Consider the following 21224-nt stretch of genomic DNA (forward strand, 5'->3'; position numbering starts at 1 on the left):
TTGTCGGCATGACTAAGTAACAAGCATCAAGAAGTGTTTGAAAAATTTGTTGAGGTTTTTATATGAAAAGCTGGGAGTACTGGATCTGTAGAGATGAGATAAAATTGTCAGAGAAAGTTGACGGACAAATTACACGAGAAAGAGCGAGTTTTGTCTAATTATATAGGGGAGCACGTCGGTAAGCCCAAAATGATTCAATGCCGATAGAAGTATTATGCAGGTAATTAGTTCATGGGTATTGAGTTGTAGTTAATGAGTAGGTATTTTTGGAATTTTTCTCTTGGAAGGCGTGATGTGGTTGGGAAAACATGGTGAAGTGCAGTAGCCATACAAGAAAATAATATGATTTTCAATTGCAAGTGTTGTAGGCATTAGCATATTTAATTCTGATTTCTCACTTCCCTGTCCCTATAAATACCACTTCCATTCCACATTCAATGTGCAAATCTTGGGATTCACAACCCCACAAAACCCTCTCCTTCCATCCTAAAACACTCTCATCAACCCCATACACTCCAGAGTGCAGATCCTTGGATTCACAGTCCCACACAATTCACTTCAGCCATCCTCCACACTCCCATCATTTCCTAAACACATCCAGAAATCATCCTCAAACACTCCCACAATTCCAAACACTCCAGCAATCAACCCAACACTCTAAACTACCTCAAATCACTAAAATAGATCCAACAAGCCTTCCTTCTATTCCCTTACCAATTTCCTCTTTCTCTGCCATCATCACTCACCCAAACTCATCCCAAATCACCTCCTTAGCTATCATACATCCTTTTAGACTTGGGGAAGTTCTTGGAGAAGCATTAGAAGTGAAGAAGCATTTGGAGAAGCCTTGGACACTATAAGAACTTCTAAAAAATGGTTTTTCTACTCTTATTGCATTCATTATGCTTTCTCATTTCTGTATAAGTTTCTTTCCCATTATGAGCAGCTAAATTCATAATTAGGGCTTCAATGTAACCTGACATGAATATTCTGGGTTTATAAATTTCAAGTTTCAAGTTTGATTCATGTTTCATGTTCTTATTCAGTATGCTTATAAGTTAATATGTTTGTTTGAATGATGGATCACCATTAGAACTTGTATGTTATCTATCTTGGTTTGAATTAAGAGTAGACATCATGCTTTAATTCGAATTGAACTATGAATAGGAAGAGTATGTATGGACATTCGACAACAGGGATTAGATACATGTTTGGTTGTTTAAAATATTCTTCTAGGCTTAATGGATTCCTAATGCTTAATTTTAGGTTAGACAACAGATGATCAAATTAGGGAATTAGGAATACAAGGTTAGGACCAGACACCATGGCTTAATCATACTTTAGCTAGAATCAATCTTTGAATATGAGTTAGACTTGTCACTTGACTCCTTATAACCCATAATTGAATTGTTATGATGAATCGAATGCCCTAGTTTCCAAATCTATTTTTCAGCCCTTAAAACCACTATTTGTTACACTTGCTCACTGTGCTTTCATTTGCATATTTCATTTTGCTTCATTTGTTCAACAATCACAATCACTCTTGCTTTAAAGTCTGTTTTAGACTTAACTTCCTACTTTCTTGAATTCGGTAATCGAAGTACATAACTAATTTTAACTTCTCAGTCCTCGTGGGTACGACCTCATACTTGTCTTGCTATACTACTAATTGACCCGTATAATTGCGAGTTAACATATTAACAACAGAGAGAGAGAGAGAGAGAGAGAGAGAGAGAGAGAGAGAGAAGAAGAAGAAGAAGAAGAAAAAAAGTTTGTGGGCTACCTTATCGGTTTAGTGGTGAGGTTGGTGATAAGGGTGGATTCGGAACATAGGTGGGGGTGGCTTTGGGGAGGCTGCAGTTAAAACCAGCCAAAAGGTTAGGTTAAAAGCGTTTGGGGAAGAGGAAAGAGGGGAAAAAAAACACACTTGTTGGTTTTTTAAAGAGCCCACGTCATGGTTGAGGAGGAATGACTCTTGATATATCAGGAGCTAAGCATTGTCATATATTAATTATTTCATTAGATGGTGTATAGGGAGTAGGGCTGGCAATGGATCGTGTCAAAATTATATATGTGTCAGGAATGCTCAATCCAAACCCGACCTATTTAATAAACGTGTCATGCACGGGTTAACCTGTTAAGTTCTCGTACCGTTTTAGGTCGTGTCGGGTTGACTTGCTAAGTGGTAGCAACTAAAAGATATTTGAAAAAAAAATAAGAAAAATTAAGAATAAACAAATAAACGGGTTAGTGAGTTGGTAGGTTACATGGGTATTTTAGTGGATTGACCGGTTACATAGGTATTTTAGCATGTTGACAGGTTGACCCGTTTTGTTAAATGGCACCATAAGTATTTTAATGAGTTGACCAGAAATCCACCCATTTATTAAACAGGTCATGATGGATTGACCTGAAAATGACCCGAATTTTAATCGTACGGGTTAAACCACCTAAATTTTCGTGCGAATTTCAAATCGTGTAACGGGTCGTAGCCGAAATTGCACCCCTAATAGGCATGCACCTTATGTAGTCCCACAAAATGAGGATAGTTACAATTTTAATCACCGCACTTATCAATTTTCTAATTTTGATCACTGTATATGCAACTGTTTGCAAGTCAGGTTAAATGTTTCAAATATGATAATTTCGTATTATATTAATTTTCTTGCTCTTTTTCTTTTTTTTTTTCTAACCAAAGAATACGAACTTGGCGGCACCTAATCACTTTTCTGTATTTAGTTTAATATTTTCATTTCACGAAACATTTAAATTAAATAATGTAAATCAGTTCATATGCAGATCGGCAATGCCATCCCCAATGCTAAAGACTCAAATCCTAGATTTTGGTCAAAATACAGGGCATGTAGAACCTTTGTAGAAGTTTTTCTTTTGGTCACTGCACTTTCAATTTTCCGATTTTCATCACTGTATTTACAACTCCGATTTTCATCACTGTATTTATAACTGTTAGTAAATTATGTCAAATATTTCAATTACCTTAGTTTTATTAATTTAATTTTTTTAATATTAAATTAAAAATAAATCAAATTTAATGATTAGGAAAATTTTCAATTTCTAAATCCTCATCTCTCACTCTTTACCCAAACTCCTCCTGACAGCCATAACAACCCCTCCTCAAGCCCACCCATTTCCCACCCTCCCCCGCAACTGCCCACCCCACGTCTCGCAACCCTAGCCCCAGCCCAGCCCATCAACCCAAGCCGCTCCAGCTTTTCCCACTTTCTCACTAAAACAACCACAACAGTTGCCACCACCAAAACAACCACGTTTTGCCAGTCTCCTGCGAACCACCACTCAGCCACTACCCTTCTCACTTCTCACTCTCATCCACCCAGCCCAGATCCACCGTAGCCACTGCCCAAATCCACCTTTTCTCTCTCTGTCTCTATCAATCCAAAAAACTCCTCCCAGCACAACCAGATTCATCCTCAGCACAGCCCCTCTCTCTTCGACCCCACAGATTCGTACTCTACATAAGCAAAGCAAGTAGAAAATAAATAATGAAAACAAAGGCAGAAGCAACCAAATGAATTTTTTTTTGAGAATATTGATGAAAGAGAAGGGTCTTTTAGGGTGTTCACCATGTGGGTCTTTCTTGGACCTCTAGCACAAATTTCTTGGTGCTCGCGATCCTCTCTAATGGGTGACGTGGTGGGAAAGGGTTGGCTTGAGGAGGTGGGTTATGACTGCCAATAGGGGATCGGGTAAAGAGAAAGAGAGAGGAGGATTTAGAAATTGAAATTTTTCCTAATAATAAAATTAAATTAAATTTTAATTTAATATAAAAAAATAAATTAATGAAACTAACGGAATTGAAACATTTGACATAATTTACTAATAATTGCAAATACAGTGAACAAAATCGAAAAATTAAAAATGCGGTGACGAAAAGAAAAACGTCTACAGAGCTTTTACATGCCCTGACCCATACTTTAACCAAAATCAAGGATTTGAGTCTTTTGCATTGGGGATGGCATTGCCAATCTGCATATGAACTGATTTACATTATTTAATTTAAATGTTTCATGACATGAAAATATGAAACTAAATACAAAAAAGTGGTTAGGTGCCGCCAAGGTTTACAAATAGAAAAAAAGAAAAAGAAAAAGAAAAAGAAAACTAATATAATACGACAAAACTTGAATGGCCAATCTTATGTTCGTGAATACAAAGCTCACATCTATCAAGTCTCCTGAGCTAACTTTCCTCTCCCAGAAGTTGTGTTAAAATCCTGACCGAAAACAGAAAAGAAAACAAAAGAAAAAGTAACCATAGTTGAGCAATGCTAGAGAAAGACTGTTTTATGTTGATCATGTCATCACTCATCACTCACACAAAGCTAGTGTGTGAGAGAGAGAGAGAGAGTGAGGAGAGAGAAAGAGAGAGAATCCAATTCTTTGTATAAAGACAACTGATGTGTTTTGTTGTCGGACGTAAAAGGAAATGGTGGTCTGAATAAATTTCTTTTTTTAACAAATTGAAAGTGAAAGAAGTGGCCTTTTTCTCCAAATGCAAATTGTCACAAACAGAGAGTTTAAGAGAGAATCTTTGGTGTCTCAGTTAGCACCGTCGGCTCTTCCTCTAATATCTGACTCCAAGGCAAAGGTGGGTTTTCTTACTCCACTCTGAAATGATTGTTTAAAGCCTCCTTTTTATGGTTGGTATTCTCCTCTTTCAAGTTGCATGCGACTTTTTGGTACTTCTGTTCACTTTTCCATTTGGGTTTTGAGTAGTACTGCTGCTGCTTTTATTCACTTACTTAGTTGACTCTTTCTCTGCCAATATTATTTTTTTACTTTGATAAATGGAACATGGGTTGAATATGCATTTTGATTTTTTACGCTACTTTGATGGATTTTGCCCGTGCAGATAAACTCTTTTGAAGATTCTTGTTTTTCTGGGTTGCTGCTTTACTGGACTCTGAAAGTAAATTACTTTAAAGTGCTAGACGTAATTTCTTCAGATTTAGCTTCTGGGTGACTCCAAATCTGTTGGTAGATTCTTAATTTTTCTGCGTTTGTTCAGAGTAGCTTTTGAGTGTCCAGATTTTAATATTTGGCTATTTGTTACATTTAAATGTTCTTGTTCTGCATTATCTGGATGTCTGTTGAGAAGGAAAGCTAAAGTAGCTTTCTGCTAAATTTTCTTTGTTTGTAAAGCATCTCTCTGTGTTGTAAGGGCTTGTTTGCAGCTTTTGTAGGTTTTTGTTAACGATTTCATTTTCAATGAGATTTCAACAATTTCTTGCTTTCTGTGTTCTGATTATATTTGTTCAACAGGAATTCTTTGTAGAAGTTGACTGAGACAAATCAACATAATCCTCTTTCACCTCCAAGTTGACCAAAATTTCGCAATTCGTCCGCAATGGTTTCAAGGTCTTATTCCAACTTACTTGACCTTACTTCTGGTGATTCCCCAACTTTTGGCCGTGAGAAAAAGAGGTTCCCCCGAGTGGCAACTGTTGCTGGAGTATTGTCTGAGCTTGATGATGATAACAGTAATAGTGTTGGATCTGATGCTCCGTCGTCCATTGCTCAAGAACGGATGATCATAGTGGGAAATCAGCTTCCAATTCGAGCCCATCGAAGAGACGATGGGGAGTGGTACTTTAGCTGGGATGAGGATTCGCTTCTTTTGCAACTCAAAGATGGCCTTGGAGAAGATGTAGAAGTAGTCTATATTGGTTGTCTTAAAGAAGAAATTGACCCGAGTGAGCAAGATGATGTAGCCCAAACTTTGCTTGATACTTTCAAATGTGTCCCGGCATTTCTCCCTCCTGAGCTTTTTAGTAAATTTTATCATGGTTTCTGTAAACAACATTTGTGGCCTTTATTTCATTACATGCTTCCTCTATCACCAGATCTTGGTGGCAGGTTTGATCGGTCTCTATGGCAAGCTTATGTTTCTGTGAACAAGATATTTGCAGATAAAGTAATGGAAGTGATTAGCCCCGATGATGATTTTGTGTGGGTTCATGATTACCATTTGATGGTATTGCCAACATTTTTGAGGAAGAGGTTTAATAGGTTGAAGCTTGGATTCTTTCTCCACAGTCCATTCCCTTCATCTGAGATATACCGGACACTTCCTGTAAGAGATGAGCTTCTAAGAGCACTTTTGAATTCTGACCTTATTGGCTTCCATACTTTTGATTATGCTAGGCACTTCCTATCTTGTTGTAGTAGAATGCTTGGCCTCTCATATCAGTCTAAGCGAGGATACATTGGGCTTGAGTATTATGGTCGGACTGTAAGCATTAAGATTCTTCCTGTTGGGATACACATACGCCAGCTGCAATGTGTGTTGAATCTTCCAGAGACTGAATCAAAAGTTGCTGAGTTGAAAGATCAGTTTAGGGGGCAAACTGTTTTGCTTGGGGTTGATGACATGGACATCTTTAAGGGAATTAGTTTGAAACTTTTGGCCATGGAACAATTGCTTATACAACATCCTGATAAGAGGGGTAAGGTTGTTTTGGTTCAAGTTGCTAACCCTGCAAGAGGCCGGGGGAAAGATGTCCGGGAGGTCCAGGTAGAAACTGATGCCACAGTGAAGAGGATCAATGAGACTTTTGGAAGGGAAGGATACAATCCCGTGGTCTTGATTGATACCCCACTTCAGTTTTATGAGCGAATTGCTTATTATGTAATTGCTGAGTGTTGTCTTGTTACAGCAGTGAGGGATGGGATGAATCTCATACCCTATGAGTATATAATATGCCGCCAAGGAAATGAGAAGCTAGATGAGACTTTAGGACTAAACCCAACAGCCCCCAAAAAAAGCATGCTAGTGGTATCTGAGTTTATTGGGTGCTCTCCATCACTAAGCGGGGCAATTAGGGTTAACCCGTGGAACATTGATGCTGTTGCTGAAGCTATGGACTCTGCCCTTATGGTCCCTGAGGCAGAAAAGCAGTTGCGGCACGAGAAGCATTATAGGTATGTTACTACACATGATGTTGCATATTGGGCGCGTAGCTTCTTGCAGGATCTTGAAAGGGCATGTAGGGACCATATGAGGAGGAGGTGCTGGGGAATTGGTTTTGGGTTAGGATTCAGGGTGATTGCTTTGGATCCAAATTTCAGAAAGCTCTCAGTTGAACATATTGTTTCTGCTTATAAGAGGACCAAAAATCGAGCGATTCTTTTGGATTATGATGGTGCTATGATGCTGCCGGGTTCGATTATTACCACTCCTAATACAGAGGCTGTTGGAATCTTGAACAATTTGTGCAATGATCCAAGGAACGTTGTCTTTCTTGTTAGTGGGAAAGACAGAAAGACTTTAACTGAATGGTTTTCTTCTTGTGCAAAGCTCGGGATCGCAGCAGAGCATGGTTATTTTGTGAGGTACGTTCCTCTTTGTTGTTGTTATTGCCCTTACTCCCCCCTTGCTTCCCCATTAAGGGGCTCTATGGCCTTGCACATGTTGTTCCTTTTTGAGTACAAGCTATACTCTAAACTAGAAGGGATAAACATGTTGTTCCTTGTTATAAATGAGACATAGATAAGGTACGAAAAGAAAGGGGAAGAAGAAAAAGAGCGTAAGATGGAAAAAAAGAGAAAAAAAGGCACTCACTTACTAATATAGCTCACCCTTTGGATATTTTTTCCTTTCTTTCTGGTTGCCTGTCTATGCCAGTTGTTAGGGCTGCCCCGTACACTTATGCATGCAACTTTAGTTAGTCATCTTCTATCAGAAACTAAGTTCTAGCTGTTGACTTGGACAAGTTCGAAAAAGGTAAAGAGGTGGAGCAGAAAATATAAACTTGTTTATAGTGTACTCTCCATTTTGTTTGACTATTCTTAAAACATCAGTGAAACATTTTCCCAGTATGTAACCGTTGGTAGCTTTCTCCTTGCAAAATGGAATTAATAATTGCTGCAAGCATATTGATGTTGAACTAGGCTTGGATCTGGCTCATTTTTGTTTCCAAAAGGGACAGGCAAGTCCTGTTTCTAGTTGTACGAACAACTGATGAACTGTGCAATCTCACTTGTTTAGTTTTCTAACAGCTATTGCATGTGTTGAATTATTTACCTACGGGTTCAATTTACATGATATCCAGATGCCCCTTAAAACTGAAACATGAAAATTTATAATTATTATGTGAGTTGATAAAACTATAATCTTTATGGTACAGAGATCGACAGTGGAGCCCAATTGATTCATTCTCACGTGCTTTCTTGGGTTATCATGCTCTGTTCTCAATAATAGACTTGTGCTGCTTTCTATGCTGAATTTGTTTTTTCAAAATGCAAATGGTAGTCAATTCGGCATTTCTTTTGCCTCCAGTACTAACTGGTAGGCCTTTCTTCTTGCTTTTGTGAAGAGTACTAAAGTGCAACCTTCATATCAGCTCCAATTGGTTTGATGGTTTTTTGAGCAAGTTTTTGTGACCATTATTCTTGGAGATGGGTTATTAGCTTTAGAAGGCAGAACCGGCAGAAAAAAAATCTACATGAATTTTGAAAAAATTTCCCAACTGCTGCTCTCTTTGTGATTTTGTATTGGTTGCATTTAAACATTGGGGTAAAAGAAAGAGGTAGAGCCGTATTCATTGTATATCAAAGTCAGAATCAGTAATTTTTATAAATAAAAAATTAGTCAGAATCAGTAATTGACCCAAAGAAAAAAAGAAAAGGTGTCACAGTATCCAACATTGTGACGCAGTTTCTTTTTATAGAGTTTTGAAAGGAGAAACATGTCTGAATATTCATTTGTCTATTTGGGGTGTGATTTAAGTTTAGTGTTATCTTCTTTTCAGGTCAAATCATAATGCCGAATGGGAAACTTGTGTCTCCATTCCAGATTTTGATTGGAAACAGATTGCCGAACCAGTAATGCAGTTATACACTGAAACAACTGATGGTTCTACGATAGAGACCAAAGAAAGTGCTCTTGTTTGGAATTACCAATATGCGGATCCGGATTTTGGCTTCTGTCAGGCTAAGGAGCTTCTGGATCACCTGGAAAGTGTTCTTGCCAATGAGCCAGTTTCTGTCAAGAGTGGCCAGCACATTGTAGAAGTTAAACCTCAGGTTGGTGGCTCTTTTTCTCTTTTCCACTGCGAACTTTATAGACAATCCTAACTCTAGGAACAGATATAAATTAAATGAGTTCTTGCTATCCATTGCCATTGTCTTGGCTTCTGTGGCGTTTTACATGTTCTAAGTAATCCAGAACGTTTAGGGCTAGCTTTTTATGGCAAACACTAAGTACAAAAAAGTTAAGCCCTGTCACATATCTCACATCCTAGAAGAAATCCCAATGTGCAAATAATTATGTTCTGTAGGGACCTGCATTTCCTATAAGAAGTTAAACATTTCAAGGAAAAGGCACCTATTTGTTTATATATCGTATATACTAGAGGTACCCAATCAATGTGTGACTATGCTAACACTCCCTCTCAGCGCCAGCACTGGAGACATTCGGCTCTCTTCCTCCAAACAGGGTAGGAGCTACAAACCTTGCTTGTAATATACCTGTGCTCTGTTACCATGTTAAGCCTATGGTTACAATTCATCTTTAAAAACCGGCTTTCAAGGAAAGGCTGCTCATGTGTTTATACATGGCATATCCCAGAAGGTACTAAAGCGATGTGGACTATTGTAACACTCTCCACCAGTGTCATGATGGGAAACACTGGGTGTAACATGGTTTCATAGCAGGTGTACCATACGGATGGGTCAAGTTCGTATTTCTTGCCCTACATGGGGTGAACCATGTGTCTCCAACCCTGGTGCTGAAGGGGAGTGTTACTAAGGTCCCACATCCCCTAGATATCTTTTGGGATATGCAATGTTTAAACACATGGCCACCCTTTGGAAAGAAATGTATGGCCACCCTTTGCTTTCCCTTAGAACCAATTTTAAGGGTGAGTTCTACCCCATTTAACATGTCGAACAAATTTGAGAGAGCATCAACTAACCTAAGCCAATTGAGTTGGTAGAATTCAAGAGGATTCAAATGGTATTATTGAGCATAACCTGAAGAAGGTGGCAAATTTGAGAAATAAATGCTCTTAAACCTCCATAGTCGTCGAGCTTTATTTGACTGTTGAGGAGGAAAACCTATCTTTGGTTCTTCAGGTTTTCCCACATTAGGTTTTTCATTCATCTCAAGGAAGAAAACGTCTCATGGTGATTCTCATTTATTGGACTGTTCAGAATTGATAAAACTTATTATTAGGCTCATCATGACTGCTTAAATAAAATTTAAATAAGGTTGATTGTGCATTTCAGTGACTTCTCTAGTATGGATCTTGAATTTTCTGTTCACTCTTTATGATTCCCCTATATATTTTAGGGGTCACTATGTTGTTTGTGATATTTGCTTTTAAGATTTTGAAGCATGAAAAAAATAATAATGCAAACTCTTTCTGAGCTTGTGAATTTGTGATAATATATATTTTTCACGCTGAAGATTATCCCCAATATTAAAAGTTTCACTTCTTGTCTGACCATTCGATAGGGTGTCAACAAAGGCCTTGTAGCAGAACGTCTCCTCTTAACAATGAAACAGAAAACAATGCTTCCAGATTTTGTTCTCTGTATTGGGGATGACAGGTCTGACGAAGACATGTTTGAGGTAATAATGAGTGCAAGGGACTCTCTCTCTCCGGTGGCTGAAGTGTTTGCTTGCACTGTCGGTCAGAAACCCAGTAAGGCCAAGTACTACTTGGAAGACACAACTGAGATTCTGAGAATGTTACAGGGCCTTGCCAATGCTTCGGAGAAGGCAGCCAAAAGTGCTCCACAACCTTCTCAGAGAGTGGTTATTTTAGAATAAATAGAGTATTCATTGAAACCTCCACCAGGCCTGGGGTTCTTTTCATGAGCATAGGCGATATTGGTTCGGCGTGGTTGGAATTATGGAGGGGTCTTTCTTAAGCAACAGATATACATAATCTTACTTGACTGTTTTTGCAAAGCTTATGCATTGAGCTGCTAAATTGTAACATTTGCTCATGTCTCGCTGTGGTCTTGTTTACTTGGTGTGTTTCTGACTCTTTCACAGTTGAATGTGCTGCCTTTTCGTATCCCACCCGAGATCTTTGCTAGGTAAATCAGCCACACCTCAATGAGTAATTTGGGAGGGCTCTTTTTACAGAGGGTAGGCTCACTTTTGTGGTTGTAAATGGAACTCTTTGGAAACATATATAAAATGGTTCCTTCCAAAGCCCATGGTGTCATGCCTTACTAACCATGTAAAACAGTTCAATGCTTGAAGGTGCATATCGAAGTTTTCCAAATTTTTATAGTTTTATCTTTGAGGACCCAAAATCTAGATTGCTTGCCTTGGCCAGTAAACATAAATGTCCCCTGTGCACCTAACTATGCATGCAAGGTTTTCAGCTCATGTATCTGGTGGATTGTTACTAGTCCAAAAAATACGTTCAATTATTTTTGAAATTGACCTGAGTTGATCATTTTCTTTAAAAAGGTAAGTTAAATAGGACACAGAGACTAAATTTAGTATTAATTTGATTTGATTTCTCAATTCCATGACGACTCAACCTACATGTTTTCCTTTTGTTATGAGAATTATTCGTATGCAAGGTCCTTATTTTGGGGAAATTATAGAATACTATAGTAGTACGGTCACGTGGTATATCTTGTACGAGTGTTATAATATAGATGGACGACAAAGTTTATTTTCCCCCATTTTAAGGAATAGTATCAATAAACATGCACTGATATTTTCCTCCCTTTTAAGGAATTAGTTTATTTGAGGGATACCCTTGTAGGGCCCACTCTGTATTGTATTTCCCTAATCCAAACCATCTCTTTTATAGATACTCATTCAAAGATCATCTCTACAAAAAATCACTTGAATTCGATATCATGTGACCACTCAATTGAGTTATTGAAATTTTAGTACTTTCTTGATGCACCGTGTTCATTGATTTTGTAGGACACAATTGGATATCGAAACAGTTTCTGATTTGTCTAATTTTTTTCAAGGATGATCTATAAATATAGACTTAAAAAATAGATGGTTTCAATCGTTGAAAAAAAATTCTTAGGGGACCCTAAAGGGTGTCCCTCAAATAATTTATTTGAGGGATCCCTCAATAGAATGAGACTGTATATATTTATATAACTCAATTGAATGGTCACATGATATCGGATTCAAGTGATTTTTTGTAGAGATGATCTTTGAATGAGTATCTACAAAATAGAGGGTTTGGATTAGTGAAATACAATCCGGAGTGGGGCCTACAAGGGGTGTCCCTCAAATAAGCTTATTTTGAGGGATATATATATATATATATATATATATATATATATATATATATATATACAGAGAGCTTCCATTAAGGATCCATAATTTCCAAATCCGGGGAGGTATATAAGTTAGTGCTTATAGCACTTCAAACTGACACAAACTATAATCCACTCTCTTTCCATAATCTCATTACCAACACCCCACGTACCCCACACATAACCAAGCATAGATAGGAATTCTTGAAAATAATATAGATATTCGCAATATGCCAAAACCCAAATATATTGCAATTACTTTACAAAAATATCAAGTTTCAACTATTAATTATATAATAAATTCAATAAACCAATAAATCATTGTGCATAATTTTTCCGCCATAAAATAATGATCATTATTTGAAAACAATGTCCACTCACAAGTAGTCCCACGCTGCTTAACCCTGAGACGTTCCCGCCTGCTGAGTACGAATAGCCGGAGTACCTATTTAAAAACACGAGGGTGAGATTAACATAAATTCCTACACGATCCTAGAGATGCCTAGATTGACATATTTGAAAATGAAGTCGATCCAACAGTCCGAACATATCGAACCCGGATAACGTCCAATATGCATAACGCGATCGACAGTCAAACGATAACCAAATTTAAATCCGAGCATACCATCGTGCTCGGGATGACATGGCGATCATTTTAGGACCAAATGGCCCTCCACAAAGTGGCCCACACCCTACCACAAGAGCCGGCAGCCCGTGGATAGCCCGAGTAATTTTCGGCAATTGGAAAATCTCTAAACCGCTAGTCAAGACCTATGCCAAAAGATCAAGCACATCAAGAGGAGTAAGTTTTATACCTGAGTCGAAGATTAATTTGGCCGTTAAAGCCTCAAACGAACGATTTTCTCTTTGAAAACCCTAGAAATTTCTAAGTTTGGATTCAATGACTTCAGGAAAAAATCACGTCGAGTCTTTGAGGGAAATTACCGAGGGAAGGTAAGGAAGTGTTTTGGTAGTCAATTGGTGGCTGGTGGTGGTCGGAGTTGGCCAGAAAAGCGGTCGACAACCACGTTTTGAAACAGCCCGTTTTTTAGTCTCCTTTTTTGTTCAATTTTTGGTTTCATCACTTGGAATCATGGCTAGATATGGGTATGTATGGAAAGAGGGGAGAGAGACGACGAGTTTGGAAGTTGTAGCACCGGTTTTGGTGGTCAGAAGGCGGAGATATCTCTGTCTAAGATCTGCTATTCATGGAGGAGGAGAAAGAGGCAGATTAGTGTGTGTGTGTGTGTGTGTGTGTGTGTGTGTGTGTGTGAGAGAGAGGAATCTGATATTTTAAAAACTGAACTTCGAAATATTTACGGTTGTGTCACTGGGCTTCAGTTAATCATAACTTCTTCGTTACAACTCTGATTTGAGCCCATTAAGTGTTTACAGACTCATCTCGAGGCGATCTATGTCATGGTGCCATTCATTTTCCCAAAATATTCATGGATTAAAAGTGAAAAAAATACCCCTATCCTCGAGGGCAAAATTGTAATTTCATACTTTATTAAATTAATTGAATTAAATGAATACTTAAATTTGGGTCGGGATTTTACAAACTGCATTACCATGGAGTGGCTTTAGTTGGCAGGGGGTTTGGCCACTTACAGAGGCATTGCTACTGCGCCTTTGATCTTAGCCTCCATCTACAGAGGTCTAAGAGAAGCGACCATTGAGCCCATCAACCTTAATGTAAAAGGACCTTTATGATAGTCCAAGTTTGGCTCCAATGGTCGTTTCCAGAGTTGATGGGATGAAAACTACAGACATCCCATGAGGTGGTGCCTTTGAGGGACTTGGTTTTGAGCCCGATTTCTGGGAAGACAATTGAAGAGTGCTTCACATTCTTCATGGGCAGAAAGACCAGACGTGTTGCTCAATGGCTGATGAGTCTGAAGAAAGGCTACTCTTGGTTTAAGAAGAAGCTTATTTATCATGGCCCTAAGGATGCTAATAGGCCATGGATTTTGAGAATATGGAGATATTCTGGTGTCTTCAATCACGAGATTTGCCCTGCGGTGGAAAAATGGACACCAGAAATTACCAATATGGTGTAGAGGCTTATAACCCAAAGTTTTTCAGCAAACTGCTTGGATGCCCTTAAGTAATCCTCAAGTTGAATTATTTTCTAGTCAACAAGGGTTCATCTTATAGATTCCCCAAGTTGAGCCGGGACAATGTCTTGGGAATTAGGGCTAAGTATGCGGATTCTACCCAGGCTCTGGAGTTAAAGTCCTATAAATCTGATTCCTGTTGTATCGAGGCCTTTAAGGCTTGGTGGGATCACTACCAAGGCCGATTCAGGGCCATAGAAGCTGCATATAAAAAGGTGTTCGAAGGTTTCCCTTTTTGCCTGGAGCTTGGCAAGAGAGAAAAGCAAGCACTTCTTACTCAAATAGCAAAGGATAACAAATTTCCAATGATTGGTAAGGAAAGTTCTTAGTTGGGTTAGACTTGAACTTGTTTTTTATTTTTAGTTGGCTTTTGTTTGCTGTTTGTTGTTGGCACTAGTTACCAGACTTTCTGTCCAGTCAGCAAGCTGGCGACTGAGAAAGGCAAAGCTACTAGTGAAGGTTCAGGGTCTGTTGAGCCAAAAGCTCTTATTTTTGTTCAGAGAAAGCAAAATTTGGTGAAGACAGTGCCTTCTATTTCTGTGGTTGCCAAGGCTGCTAGCCCTTCAAAGACTAGCATGCCTGATTCTGATGTACCTCTTTTTCTTTCCTCTTCAGATAGAGGCAAAAGAAACCATATTCGTGATCTCTAGGAATTTCTCTTCTTAATTGCATGGATTCTGAATTGTTCCTTTGTTTGATGCAGTTGAAAAACTGGGTACCAGAAAGTGGTCTTTGCCTGAAGAGTTTGTGAGTGGTGGCGATATGGGCCAGATTCAGCTTGAGCTTACTCAAAGCAAGCGGGCAAGGACTTCACTTGCAAAGACTCTAGAGTCAACCACTGCTGCCCCTAGGTATTCCTTTATGGCTAGTTATATGTTGATTAGTAGAAACCATGGAATTGTCGCTGCTGGTCTTAATTTATTTGTCTGTAGATTCCTTCCCCTCCTTCCTCTCCATTAGCTCCAGTGGCATCTTCAAGCCCAATTCCTAATGTTGGAGAAGTTCTTCCAAAGGAACCAGTTGGAGCAGGGGAAGTGGAGCCTCATTTTGAAAGGGCTCAGACATGGATTTCTGCCTCAGTAGTACTGAAGTAAGAAATAACCTTATTTTGTGATCAGTGCATAATTGTATATTATTTTGTACCCTTCTAGCTTATGATTTTGTTTTTGTTTTTTTAGTTAAACTTGGACTTTTAATTTCTTTTGTGTTTGTTTCAATGTATTAAATTTTAGGACTCATTTATGGCATGTTTACTAATCTATAATTGGATTATGAGGAATTGAATTGAGGAGGAGTTAGATTGAGGATAATTAGATTCTGGATTCCTATTGAACTTGTTTACTAAACTATATGGATTACGGGGAGTTAGATTCTGAAATCATTTTAAAGGTGTTTACTAAACCATATAAAATTGGGGTAGGAGTGGTACTAACTACTAAAATGTCCTTGTTGTTGGGTTAAAGTAGATGACAAATTTGGAATTTTTAAAATTTTGTGAGGATATAACGGGTAAAAAAGATGAATTCATAATGGGTTAGCTCTTTCGAAATTAGAATACCACATCCCACCCAAGAATTCAATTCCTAATTTTGTGTGGGCCCCACTTACTTTTTAATTCCTTGATAACCCCTTTTCAAACCCACACGTGGGTCAATAGGTAACAGTTACCTATTTTCTTAACTTAAGTGTGGAATAAAGCTAGAACCTTTATATACTATGGGCTTTTGAGAGGGTTTTGCCCATTACTGGCCCAAGTCCAAAAAGCCCTTTTCTTTGTTTCTGAAAGAAAGAGGTTGGGCTTGGGTTTAATGTAATCTTATTTGAGAAATAAAACCATCTTTGACCCATTTTTCAAATATGGTAAAAACAATTTCTTAGTTTATGCACACAACCTTAACTCTTAATCACCCCCAAACAATAATTAGCACATATATCAAGTGATTGTCACATTTATTAGGTGTTTGTAATAGGCCTTGTTTGATGGGTAGAACGAAAATAGGATTGGGACTTGTTCCAGCAAGGCCATCTCCAAGTGAGACCTATATCCTCAGATATAGCCCAAAATCCCCAAAACTCATCTCCAAGAGTGAGCTACACAAAGGGCTACAAAAAAAAAGAGGGCTATACAAATTTTTGACAACATCTTCATCATTTTACATATTATCTATAAGGAAGATGCCAAAAAAGCCTTTAAACTTCATCATTGGTGGGAAATTTTTAAAGGAGTATTTTGACTTTAAAAAGAGAGAAATTCGAGACCGACACTGTGCATGCGAGTTGTTTCCGAATTCGGATTCAACATCCAACTATCATCCTACAATTCCGGGAGAAGATGATGATTATTTTTAATTGTTAAGTTGTTGGTTCTAAATTAATATTTAAGTTGTTGTTTTTAGATTGATCTTTTTTATTTTTAAATGAATTTTTAAGGTTTTTATTTATTTATGAATAGTAGTTTAATTAAATTAACTAATAAATTTACATAATATACTAAAAATTATTAAAAGATTAATTTTAGCCCTTTGCTGTTGGAGACGGATAAAATGTAACCTAACACTATTCCTTATAAAATTATTTTTTAGAGGACTAAATATAACCCTCCCTCTCGGCAAATTGCCTAAAGTCCTAACCCTGTTGGACCAAATCCCAAACTTGTTACATAAAATCCAAATAAAAATTATTTAGACTGTGTATCTAAATGATTTTTTTTTTTTGGTACCCGACTTTCCACTTCCACCGCTCTTGCACCTATTGATGCTCCGACGTTAACTTGTAATCACCCCCAAACAATAATTAGCATATATATAGTGATTGTCGCATTTATTAAGTGTTTGTAATAGACCAAAAATAGGATTGAGACTTGGTCCAGTAAAGTCCTAATCCTGTTGGACCACATCCCAATCTTGTTGCATAAAATCCAAATGAAAATTATATTTGACCTTGCATCCTGATCTAAGCATACAAGTAATGAGAAATCCTGAACTCAACTGTAACAAGATGTAATAAGGTGTGGAATGTGGATGGAATCAAAATTGAAGCATGTGTGTGAGGTGGCAAAGACTAGAGAGGGCATAGCCTATTGTGTAGTGTAGCCAAGCATTGAATTACACCGACTAGTTGTTGGTCCTTCACGGCATTTAAATTCCTTCCAACTACTATGACCACCTCATTTGCCCACCTCTCCACCTCTCCACTGTTCTTTTCTTGCTGCATTATTCTCTCATATAAAATATAATTAAATAAAAATGTTAAGAAATGAAACTATTCATTAATCATTTTTCTATGTGAAAAATTAAAATAAAAAGCAAAATCAATTGACACATGTTCACAATGCTATTCTTTTTATGATTCGGATTCACATACAACAACAACATCAGTAGGCACCCTTGGAACTGAGAAGTTTCTGAGATACAGCCACAATTTTTTGTTCCATGGTTGAGTGGTGAAACTTCGCACATATATGACAATGTCGTATTAAATAATTCTCTAACATTTGTAATCCTTCCATCTGAATGGAGCCTAGCGAAGCAATTTCGTTCCTCCATTTTGACGTGTGATACGATAGAAAATGATAAATATTGATGTGCTCTTGACACCTACTTTATTTCTCTAATTTTATCTTTCTAGGGAACAAATTCAATGAAGGAGACTATGATGCAAAATAGGACAAGCCGATGGAAGTAAATTTATGATTTAGATCAAGTTGCTGAGATACCATGTGAATGAAGAAAGGAAGTGGAAGAGAAAGAGTTGATATATAATACGTCCAGACGACGACATATCACTATTTGTACATGTAATGAGTGAGCATCATCACGATTTTATGTGTAACCACCCCCCTCAAACCTACAGTATTCAGATAAGGTTTGCAAACAGTGTTGTTGTCTCTTATTCAGATTAGATAAAGATAATGGGATTTGCAATTTCTAATAAACAACTAACTTCATAAAAGCGTTTTGACCTTAGTTGTCAAGATGAAAATTCCACAAACCCAAATGGCATAAATCATTGTTTTGATTGATGAGTTTTAAATAAAATAAAATAAAAACTTATTTGAGGGATATTGTTAAATTTCAGGGAGACAAGTCAGCGGCCTACTATTAGCAACACCGATATTGTTCCCAACTTAACCATCCACAAAGCCAATAGTGTGGGATTTTATCACAAAATGTCTTGGTGATATTAGTAGTGGAACCATTCATTATACATATCTTGTATTTTCTTTAGTCAAGTTTCCGATGTGAGACTTATATTCTTCAACATATATCTCTATAAAAAATTGCTTGAATTCCTCAAATGATTTGAACTCAAATAAATGATTGTAATTTTAGTAAATTTTTGAAGCACTGTGTTCGTCTATTTCGTTAATCACAACTAAATATCTTTTCATTTGCCTTTTTTTTTTTGGTAGACGTGGTGTTAAGTACGTTGGTTGGGATAGTAAGTCCACTCACTTCTTAACACCCAAGTTTAAAAGCTATTTTTCATAAATTTGATTAATTTAAAATAATTTAAACAATCATTTATACACATGTTTGATGGGATTCTATGTCCATGTTTTGCTGGGATTTAATCCTCAAATCGAAAGTCAAAACGAAAGTTGATTATTATTATTATTTTATTTTTTATGGCTTCAAAATATGCATGCAGTTGGGATATGCCAACATTTACAACAACATAGTTTTGATTTGAAAGAGGATGTTGAAGCCAATCCAAGCTCAAAAGTCATTACAATTAAAGGCATGACGTGTACAACCTGATTGCAGTTGCGAGGGCACCGTCTCTCTCAGATGAGCCTCTTTTGTCAAGACATCTTCATCAGTCCCGTTACCCGTAGAACTCAGAACTTGAAATAAATTTAATGCCAGATGCAACTACTTGTTTTGCATGAATCTCTATTTCTAATTCGACGTATAAAGAGGAATCCTTCAAATAAGTTTATTTGAGAGACACTCTTGTAGGGCCCATTCTGCATTGTATTTCACTAATCTAAACGTCTATTTTATAGATAATCATTCAAAGATTATCTCTACAAAAAATCACTTGAATCCGATATCATTTGACCACCCAATTGAGTTATTGAAATGTTAGTACTTTCTTGAAGCACCATGTTAATTGATTTTGTATGACACAATTGGATGTTGAAATGGTTTCCGATTTGTCTAATTTTTTGCAAGAATGATCTATGAATGTAGACTTAAAAAAATAGATGATTTGGATCATTGAAAAAAAATTCGTAGGGGTCCCTCAATAGAAGGTTCGTTGAGATGGTGGACAAAACTAAAGGAAGTTGAAGTTACACCCAAAACTAATTGGTAATAGGAATTATATAATCGTCCCTTAACTTTTTGATATAGAACAACTCTTCAAATAGACAGTGTAGAGAAATGACGTTTTCTTTGTAGATCTTATTATGTGTTTGTTTTTAGGAAATTTATTGGTTTGAGACTTATTCGGTGCTTAGGATTGGATTGGATCGGATCTTATTTTGTGTTTGTTTCATTTCCTCCTTCAACATACCGTAAATTTCCAATCCAATCCTAACTAGAGACCAAACAAGCCCTTGGTGCATTGACGTAGGAATGATCTAAGCGGAAAGCTCCAGAAATTTCCTCCGCCAACAACGAACCTTTCTCTCGCTGCCAAGGCCTCACTAAGGGCAGGGGAAAATACATTATCAAAGCGGCATGCTCCATTCAGGTCTGAGGAATATTTTACTTGATTACTTGCATTAGTTGAGGATGGTTAATAAATAAAATAATTTTTAAAAAAAAAGAATTTAGTACAAGCGATTGAGAGAATGAGGTTTACACAAATATTCATTGGGTGCTTTGGTGTTTTAAACTTCTGCATGGGTGAATGTGAAAGAGCTCAACCAACTGTTGCTCACATTTCCTAACAAGAAACATTTTTCTTTGTTTTCATTTTGTTTTTTGTTTTTTGTTTTCATCTTTTCTTATTTCTGGTTATATATATTGATTGGATTTGGCAACACAAGATACCATGTTAAACTACTAAATTTGATCAAAGATTAAGACTTTGAAAACAACCAGAAAAGATTACGACTTTGCAACATAATATAAGCTATAGATAGACATTTGACAAGAAAATATGTTACCATATAAAAAGCCAATGTTTCTAGGGTTTAATCAAGATGAGTGATGATAATAATGCCCACGTACCCACCAATAATTACAACTTTAATGGTTGAGATGAGCAGAACTACCTATGTACCTTGATGCCACCTCATACTTTTAATACACAGGTTCACTGTGGGCCTAAAGAAATCGATGTTATTATGACAGCTCCAAAGTTTGGGAGAAGAAGAGAATTTACCAGCAATATACTCCACTGCATATAACATAGGATAAAACTTGGCCAGCTAAGCTTTTCCGATCAATAATGCCTCATGTGGCTTGCTTTTGGTAGCTATTCACAATTGGGTTATCTTTGCATTTATACTATTTCTCAAGCGGTAGGGCATATGCCATCAAAGCCAAAGGGGTGGCCCCTCAGCTCACATAGAACCACCTCATCCAAATTAAATTCGTTATAGAGAGAGAGTTGTCGCCCATCTATGTTATAACGTATAGACGAATTATATCACTTGACGGTGTTTCAATATCATATAATAATTTAGTACGAATTACTGTTTATCCATATTATAATATGCAAACAAATTATATCATGTTTCTGTATTCCAATATCATACAATAATTTTTTCACATAAGCGAAGTAATATCTCATAGCAATCTCCAATATCCCTTCGATCTAGTTTTTGGACTCAAAAAAGATAAAAGAGAGAGAGAGAGAGAGAGAG

General features: G+C 37.2%; 1 protein-coding gene across 6 annotated transcripts; it reads left to right on the top strand.

Moving 5' to 3' along the window:
- On the top strand, window positions 4375-11289 carry LOC18776779 (alpha,alpha-trehalose-phosphate synthase [UDP-forming] 5). 6 transcript variants are annotated; one of them, XM_020563736.1, is made up of 5 exons: window positions 4411-4626; window positions 4891-5015; window positions 5301-7370; window positions 8789-9062; window positions 10495-11289. In XM_020563736.1, exons 3-5 carry the CDS (start codon window positions 5386-5388, stop codon window positions 10810-10812), a joined length of 2577 nt encoding a protein of 858 aa, XP_020419325.1. In that variant the 5' UTR covers window positions 4411-4626; window positions 4891-5015; window positions 5301-5385; the 3' UTR covers window positions 10813-11289. The 6 variants fall into 6 exon arrangements, with proteins under 6 accessions (XP_007210367.1, XP_020419325.1, XP_020419328.1 ...); XM_020563739.1 differs by having other exon boundaries at window positions 4891-4947; XM_020563737.1 differs by lacking the exon at window positions 4411-4626 and adding an exon at window positions 4630-4678.

Source organism: Prunus persica, chromosome G5 (assembly GCF_000346465.2).
Source record: "Prunus persica cultivar Lovell chromosome G5, Prunus_persica_NCBIv2, whole genome shotgun sequence".
Taxonomy (NCBI): Eukaryota; Viridiplantae; Streptophyta; class Magnoliopsida; order Rosales; family Rosaceae; genus Prunus; species Prunus persica.

What these genes read in the sequence shown, in the direction of transcription:
- LOC18776779 (XM_007210305.2), top strand. Translation starts at nt 5,386, where the DNA reads ATGGTTTCAAGGTCTTATTCCAACTTACTTGACCTTACTTCTGGTGAT. An exon ending in GAGCATGGTTATTTTGTGAG is followed by an intron (nt 7,371 to 8,788) that starts GTACGTTCCTCT and finishes TCTTCTTTTCAG; the next exon opens with GTCAAATCATAATGCCGAAT. An exon ending in TTGTAGAAGTTAAACCTCAG is followed by an intron (nt 9,063 to 10,494) that starts GTTGGTGGCTCT and finishes ACCATTCGATAG; the next exon opens with GGTGTCAACAAAGGCCTTGT.